Source organism: Oryza glaberrima, chromosome 8, assembly GCF_000147395.1.
Source record: "Oryza glaberrima chromosome 8, OglaRS2, whole genome shotgun sequence".
In the NCBI taxonomy this organism is placed as follows: domain Eukaryota; kingdom Viridiplantae; phylum Streptophyta; class Magnoliopsida; order Poales; family Poaceae; genus Oryza; species Oryza glaberrima.
Window position 1 is genome coordinate 9640355 of NC_068333.1, and position 8360 is coordinate 9648714.

The 8360-nt window shown below is 39.1% G+C and overlaps 1 protein-coding gene across 1 annotated transcript; it reads left to right on the forward strand.

Moving 5' to 3' along the window:
• The first annotated feature begins 438 nt into the window (after positions 1-438).
• LOC127783026 (flavonoid O-methyltransferase-like protein Os11g0303600) lies at positions 439-3764 on the forward strand. The gene is made up of 3 exons (XM_052310317.1): positions 439-492; positions 2345-3208; positions 3329-3764. Exons 1-3 carry the CDS (start codon positions 439-441, stop codon positions 3623-3625), a joined length of 1215 nt encoding a protein of 404 aa, XP_052166277.1. The 3' UTR covers positions 3626-3764.
• Positions 3765-8360: the final 4596 nt, after the last annotated feature.

An 8360-nucleotide genomic window follows, 5' to 3' on the forward strand; every position in this document is an offset into this window, starting at 1 on the left:
AGTGGCAGACCATAAAGTGGAGGTTTGGTGAAATTAATGCTGATAGTTGGTATATCATACAGTGGAGGGTTGGTAGGGGTGGAATTTCCCCGTTGTGAACAGGGCCAGGTCAAATTATCTACCTGTGGGGCAGTCGGGGCCGGGCCCTGATCTTGAGCGAGGCCTGGGGCGTGTTTGTAGTTTTACCCCTGGGTGACCTAAGGGGCCCTGAAAATACAAAACAAAAGATAAACACTTAATAGCCCATTACAAATAAAGCCCACTAGGCCCAAGGAAAGTACACCTCAAGTAACCCTCGATATCTTTAACTCAATCCCTTTTGCTCCCACTAGCACACACCGTCACGCGCTCGTGATTCCATCCTGATGCCACACTCGCCGCTTCTCGCTTTCTCGCATCGCCCCTTTCCATCCTGACTCCCGACACTGCTGCTCGCATATGGCGCTGCTAGTGGAATCGACGCTTCTCGCCTCGCCACCGGAAACACCCCTAGTTCACCGCTGGTGAGGTCTTCTGTTAGATTTCGTCCACCTCTTCTCAATAGTCCGCCTAGCCGCTACCTTGTGTACGTTCCAGCTTGCCAGCTAGCCGGCAACTGGCTTCGATCTCCTCTCCCTCCATCATAACAATGGCACCTGGTGCTCCTCTAACATGGCAGCTTCGTGGTGGCTTCATCTTCTTGTTATCTTCTCCGTCGAGGACCCGGTTGGGGGTGGGGACCCGTACAGGGATGGGGGCAAATATCCCCAATTTGGAGATCGGGGCTGGGGCCGAGTGACGAAGTCGGGGGTCAGGTACTGGGGCGTTGGGCTGTCAGAAAAGCTCGAGGCTCGCAAGCTACTTGAACTCGATTCGTCTTAGACTTGGTTCGAGCTCGACTAGAACATCAAACGAGCCAAGCCCGAGCTCTCACACCGAGGAGACGAGCCCAACTGATCACTTACAATTAAAAAAGTACACCTTGTTACTTTGCCACACGTTACAAGCTCACGGCAAGTCTGAACCTATCTTCATTTAATTTTTCACAACAGCTAGTTTTCTCCACGAAGCCAACCATCCAGCACATTTTCCAACAAAAAGTTGCATGGTAGACTTGTCAGTAATAGGGTGCATCTCCAATTCTCCATCGGTGCAGTGCATTGTTGCATCATCTTTCCCATAAGAGCAAGTTTAATAGTACAGTCTACTACTAGCTCCAAATCATCTATAGCCAATGTAATAGCCAATTCATATAATAATTGCTTACTATACTATTAATATATGGTCCCATCTGTCATATACACATTACGTCTTGGAGTCCATGCTGCAGCTGGCTACAGATCTGTAGTCCGCTGCTCTTCTCTTTCTTCCTTTATCTCTTTGAAATATGTTTATAGCTAGCTTATAGCCTGCTATTGTACTTGCTATAAAGCCTGCAAGGAAAGTACTAGTAGTACTACTACTTCAAGCAGTCAAGCTCGCTGCTACTAAGTACTACCACTTCAAACAGTCAAGCTTGCATGCCTATAATATATCTATGCCAATACTCCGAGCTTGTGAAAAGCTCAAAGTTCGAACGAGCCGAATACGAGCCCAACATAAAGATCGAGACATGATGAGGCTCGGTTCAAGTCTATTCCAAACTCGAGCCTAGATAAGCAGGCTCGCTCGAGCTCGGCTTGTTGACAACCCTACTAGGGTGTTCTGGCCCAACTTGCCCTCAACACGCTTCATTGCCATCCCTAAAGGTTGGTGAAATTAATGATGATAGGTGGCATACCATAAGGTAGAGGGTTGGTAAAATTAATGCTGCCAGGTGGTATATCATATAGTGGAGGGTTGGTGAAATTAATGATGACAGGTGGCATACAACCAGTGATGGGTTGTATGGTGCAATTAATGGTGACAGGTGGCATACTAGTTAGTGGAGGGTTGCATAGTGAAATTAATGATGACAGGTGTCATATCATCTAGTGGAGGGTTATATGGTGAAATTAATGATGACAGGTGGCATATCATATAGTGGAGGGTTCGTGGCATTAATGTTGATAGGTGGCATACCATATAGTGGAGGACTAGTGACATTTGTGCTGATTGGACCAGCTAATGGTGGGTTGTATGGTGAAATGAATATTGACAGGTGGCATATTAGTCAGTGGTGTGTTATATGGTGAAATTAATAATGACAGGTGGCATACCAGTTAGTGGAGGGTTGCAGGGTAAAATTAATGGTGACAGGTGTCATGCTAGCTAGTGGACCATTGCATTCATTTTCTTGGCTTGGATTGAGGTAGCAAAGACCTTGTGTTTATCAAGTTCAAGGCTATAAATCACTCCCTTCTCATCATAACAACTACACATACAGAAAACATCTTGGCTAGCAATTTCCATGGAGAAAATCCAAGTGACCACACCCATGACAGACTCCTCGTTCAATCCGGAGTTTCTGCAAGCACATGCAGAGCTTTGGAATCTCACCTTTAGCTACCTGAAAGCCATGGCGCTTGAGTGTGCTATCAAGCTTGGGATCCCCAACGCCATTCATCGTTGTGGTGGTTCTGCCTCACTATCGGAACTGGTCATCTCCTTTCCAGTGCCTGAGACCAGAAAGCCTCATCTGCCTCGCCTCATGAGGTTTCTTGCCGCGGTAGGTGTTTTTTCCCTCGATAACCCAACTATTGATGAAGAGGTAACCGAGAAAGGCATGGGCATATACCGCCTCACACCATTGTCTCGCCTCCTTGTGGATGGTAGCATTGGTGGCATCGGTGGGCATGGAAGCCTCTCTCCGTTTGTGCTCTCCCAAACCACCAAGTATCATGTGTCTGCAGCTATGAATCTATCTGACTGGTTCATGACTGAGGACAAAGAGGTTGCCATAGAGATGCCATTTAGGGCTGCTCATGGCACAGACTTGTGGGGTGTTATGAGTCGTGATGCTAACATGAATGAGGTGTTCAATGCTGGCATGGGTTCCGATAGTCGTCTTGCAATCAATTTTATTATTAGCAAATGTGGTGAGGTGTTTGAGGGGATTAGCTCATTGGTTGATGTTGGTGGTGGTACTGGCACAACAGCAAGAGCCATTGCTAAGGCTTTCCCACATATCAAGTGCTCGGTACTGGATCTTCCAAATGTAATCGATACTATCATGGTGGATGGCATAGTTGAGTATATTGCAGGTGACATGATGGAACAAATCCCACCAACTGATGCCGTTCTGCTCAAGGTACAATCAAAGACCTAAATTTAGAAAAAAAAATCCTTTACTTTTATGCATTACTGTTGTGACATATATCATATTTTATTGGTGCCTAATTGTGTTCAATTCATTAACTATTACATGCAGTATATTCTACATGACTGGAACGATGAGGATTGTGTAAGGATCCTAAAACAATGTAGAAATGCTATTCATGCTCAGAAACCAGGAGGAAAAGTTATTATCATCGACATAGTGGTTGGATCCCCTTCTAAAGACATGTTTGAAGCTCAAGTTTCATTTGATCTATTGATGATGGTGATAACATCAGGCAAGGAACGTGATCAGCATGAATGGCATAAGATATTCATGGATGCGGGATTTAGTCATTACAAGACAAGGCCTGTTTTGGGGTTTTTGGCCATCACTGAGCTCTATCCGTAGAAGGAATCCCAACATGTGTTTGCTTTTCAATATGCATGTTTTAGCTTGGGCCCAATAAAGTGTATATGCATGCCTCCGTTGGTTTGCATATTTACTATGATCGGTTGAAAGTCCAAGATGGAAATTAATAAAGACAATACTTTAGCAAACTTATTTTGTTTTCTTCCCTTTGAATTGTTGTCATACTACATATCATACTTCGAACCACTTTATGATCATTGTTCTCTCACTTGTGTGAAGATATTATGAACAAAAACAGTCCAAGAGCATGTTGATGTTGTAATGATGAGTACATATAATATGTACTAACATAAAAGCCTCAATTCTAATCTTTCCCACTCTTTCCCATAAAAAGAGTTTCAATAATATATCTAACATAGATGTCTGAAAAATAGAGTATTGAATGATACATTATACTCCCTTCGTCCCACAATAGTTATCATTCTAGGTTGTTTAGGATAGATCAAGGTTTAATAAAAAAGACTATAATACCCCTTATTGAATAATGCATGATGGGAAGTAGAATGGTTATTGAGGGTAAAATGGGAAAACTTTTGAATAGAAAGTGATTGATGGGACAATTAGCACTACATAGTGACAAGTATTTTGGGACAAAATTTGAATCATAAAAAGACAAGTATTTTCGGATGGAGTTACGACCTTTCTCTAGCGGCGCATGACTTGGTAGGGCAAGGGTTGGCGCGCATCATTCCTTGTTCCCGGTGCGAGTACCCCCACACCTGGCGCACCGTGCACACAGACATGTAGCATCACTGTCGAACTCCTAGATGTGCGAGAGACGACCCTCGAGCTACTAGGTGTTTGGACCTATTGGGTACACTACAAGAAATATGACCTTCTGTGACGAATTCCGCGTGACGTCAGAGCTATTCGTCACTAGCACATTCCATTTTATGACGATTAGAATGGATGGGGTGGCTTTGTGACGAAAAAAATGTGTTCGTCGTTAATATCAACTAGAAATCGTCATAAAGTATTTCAATAGGACATCATGACGAATATTAATTTGTCATAAGGGACACAAAGCAAACGTCATAAATTTATATAATGCATTTCTACAAAAATATATTAAAAGCTAAAGCAATTTAATCAAGTGAATTAATGAAGAAACTAAAATTTTCCTTTAAAATCATGGCCGAAAATATTTTTTTAATATTATAAGTGGTCTAAATAATTCTCTGAAATTTTCCATGAATTTTCGGTGCTCAATAACTAATTTTAATACCACAAAGTTCATTTAACCTATTAAAATAAATAGAAAACAAATTAAAATTCCTCTCTTTGTCCTTGGGCCTTTTTCGGCCCAAGTATTACTCTCTCCCTCCCTCAGCCCGCAGCCTCTCTCTCCCTCCTCCTCCCTCTTCAGGGCCGCCGGCCCAGCTTTTTTGTTCCTCCTCGCCGAGAAGTCTATTTTGCCTCCCTCCTCTCAATTCAAATAACATTTCGGATAGTAAATGATATCAGATGAAAAAATTACCAATAGAAAAGTTGTATAAATTATTAAGATCTACAACTTTTGTTTTTGTCATTTTGCTATATGACTTTGTTTCAATAATTTGAATTTGAATTTCAAATTATGACAACTTCAAACAGCGTTTTCAAATATTAAATGATTTTAACTGAAAAAGTCATCAACAATAAAGTTGTATAACTCATCAAAATCTACAAGTTTTGTTTCGGTCATTTTTCTATATGACTTTATTTCAATAATTTGATTTTGAATTTCAAATTATGACAACTTCAAACAACATTTTCAAATACTAAATGATTTGAACTGAAAAAGTCATCAACAATAAAGTTGTATAACTCATCGATATCTAAAACTTTTATTTGGGTTATTTCTTCATCCGAGAAAGTTATTTGTAACATTGTTCACAAGATGTTTATATCTTTTATATAGTTTATAAACTACAAGAGAGATATATAATTTTTGTTGAACCATTTTACTATCACTTTATCGGATAAAGAAATGAACAAAATAAAAGTTATAGTTATTAATGAGTTATACAACTAAGTTGTTGATGAAGTTTTTAGTTGAAATCATTTAATATTTGAAAATGTTGTTTGAAGTTGTCATAATTTGAAATTCAAATTGAAATTATTGAAACAAAGTCATATAAAAAAATGACCAAAATAAAAGTTATAGATATTGATGAGTTATACAATTTTGTTGTTGATGACTTTTTCATTTGAAATCATTTAGTATTTAAAAATATTGTTTAAAGTTGCCATAGTTTGAAATTCAAATATTATATAGGTCAATCAAACTCAGATGGAGAAATAACCAAAATAAAATTAGTAGATCTCAATAAGTTATATAACTTTGTTTTTGACAATTTTTTCACATAAGTTCGTTTAGTATGATTTTTTGTGTGTTACTTTACAATGGTACAATAAAATAAAAAGAAAAGAAAGGTTAAAAAGAGATGGGATGAAAGAAGGCCTGTTATAGGCCGGCCCTTTTGCTCTTTTCTCACTGAGAAGTCCATTCTATCTCCCTCCTTTCAATTGATTTCAGAATATTAAAACTTCGAATGAAATTTTATCATACTAAATGAACTTATGTGAAAAAGTTAGCAAAAATAAAGTTGTATAACTTATTGAGATCTACCTATTTTATTTTGGTTATTTCTCCATCTGAGTTTGATTGACCTATATAAAATTTGACTTTCAAATTATGAAAATTTCAAACAATATTTTTAAATACTAAATGATTTCAAATTAAAAAGACATCAACAATAAAGTTGTATAGCTCATCAATATCTAAAACTTTTGTTTTTGGTCATTTTGCTAAATGACTTTGTTTCAAAAATTTCAATTTGAATTTCAAATTATGACAACTTCAAACAACATTTTCAAATACTAAATGATTTCAACTGAAAAAGTCATCAACAACAAAGTTGTATAACTCATCAATATCTATAACTTTTATTTTGGTCATTTCTTCATCCGATAAAGTGATAGTAAAATTGTTCAAAAAATTACATCTCTCTTATAGTTTATAAACTATATAAGAGATATGTTTATCACTTTCTCGGATGAAGAAATGACCCAAATAAAAGTTTTATATATTGATGAGTTATACAACTTTGTTGTTGATGACTTTTTCAGTTGAAGTCGTTCACTAATAAAAAAAATTCTATTTGAAGTTCTCAAATTTGAATTTCAAATTTCAAATTATTCAAATAGAGTCAGAGGGAGAAATGACCAAAATAAAAATTTTGCATCTCGATGAGTTCTACAACTTTGGTTTTGGTGACTTTTCCATTTGAAATCATTTATTAACCCTAATTTTTGTTCGAAGTTATCAAATTTTGAAAATTCAAAATTTAAATTGTTCAAATGAACTTATTCGTAAAAAGGAACAATACAATAGTTACAGACCTTGATGAGTTTTTAGCTATATTTCGTACAGATAGTTATATATGTAGATCAATCAAGTGGGTGATGTAATGATATTCAGTATCCAATCAAGCGATCATAACAAACTATTATGCATGGAATATATACTCTACATCTAAATTTAATGCCTTTTCAACCAATCATCGTGTCAGCTTAGTAAAAACATATATTTTAAAAAGAAAAGAAAAAATAGTAAAAATGTATTCATGTAGGAATATATTGCTTATTTGCTAGTAATTAATTTAATTGTAATTTGTTTTGTGCGAAAAAAGGAAATTAGGGGCTGGGAGTGTGAGTTTTCAGCGTGGCGGGAGCAGAATGCGCCAAAAATATTTGAGGCGAAATGACCTTTTTGTCCAAACAGCCTTTAAAAATTACCACACACCATGGCTATTCTTGTAAATTCACATCGAAGATTGCTTGAAATCCCAGAATTCCAGATCTGAACGCTCCCCCAACCCTAGCCGCCATAGACAAATCCATCTCCCTCAACACCTTTGCTCCCCTGCTACCGCTGCCGCCGCCTAGTTGATCTCCGGCCGTCCCCTCCACCACCACCTAGTCTATCTCCAGTCGCCCCTTCCACTGTACCCATCCCCTCTGTCGATGCAGACGAGTAGGACTCCGACCGTCCCCTCCGCCGTCGCAGATGAGTCGACTGCAGCTATCCCCTCCTCCTTCGCTCCATCCTTGGTACATGCGCAGGCCTCCATCTCCGCCGCCGCCGGGGTTGGGAGCGGCGGATCTGCCACTGACGGTGCTCCCGGGTCTAGGTGTGGAGATTATGGATACCCCATACCTACACGGCATGTATAGTCCAACTGGGTATGGGGTGCCATGTATAGATATAATATCTTTAAGAGGACTCGGGTTAAATTCCAAACTTGTATGTCAAGGAAATATCTGAGATCCTTGTCGGTTACGATTGTATTTTATCTGTAACTATATATTCCGTTAGGGATATGGACTGTATTTTGTAATACAGACTCCTTCCCTTATATAAGGAGGGGTCCGGGTGCCTCTAGGGGCACGATTTTCACCCAGATCATACGATCAATAATATACTCGGCGGATCAATCCCCAGACAGGAGTAGGGTATTACTTCTTGACTAAGAAGGCCTGAACCTGTATAAAATTCCTTGTCTCTAAACCCATCCACTTTTTCAGCTTGATAGCCACCCCCTTTTAGTATTGCCAAAATCTTGTTTCGACAGTTGGCGCGCCAGGTAGGGGTAGCGTCAAGTTCTTCGCCGACCAGTGTGATGGGTTTCGTTTCCGGCATCGACGACTCCGTCTTCCCTCCCGGGCAGGC

Bases quoted from the DNA above. Each gene is read 5' to 3' on its own strand.
- LOC127783026 (XM_052310317.1), top strand. From the start codon at position 439: ATGGCGCTGCTAGTGGAATCGACGCTTCTCGCCTCGCCACCGGAAACA. The intron at 493-2,344 runs GTTCACCGCTGG...CTACACATACAG, and splicing joins CGCCACCGGAAACACCCCTA to AAAACATCTTGGCTAGCAAT. The intron at 3,209-3,328 runs GTACAATCAAAG...TATTACATGCAG, and splicing joins CTGATGCCGTTCTGCTCAAG to TATATTCTACATGACTGGAA.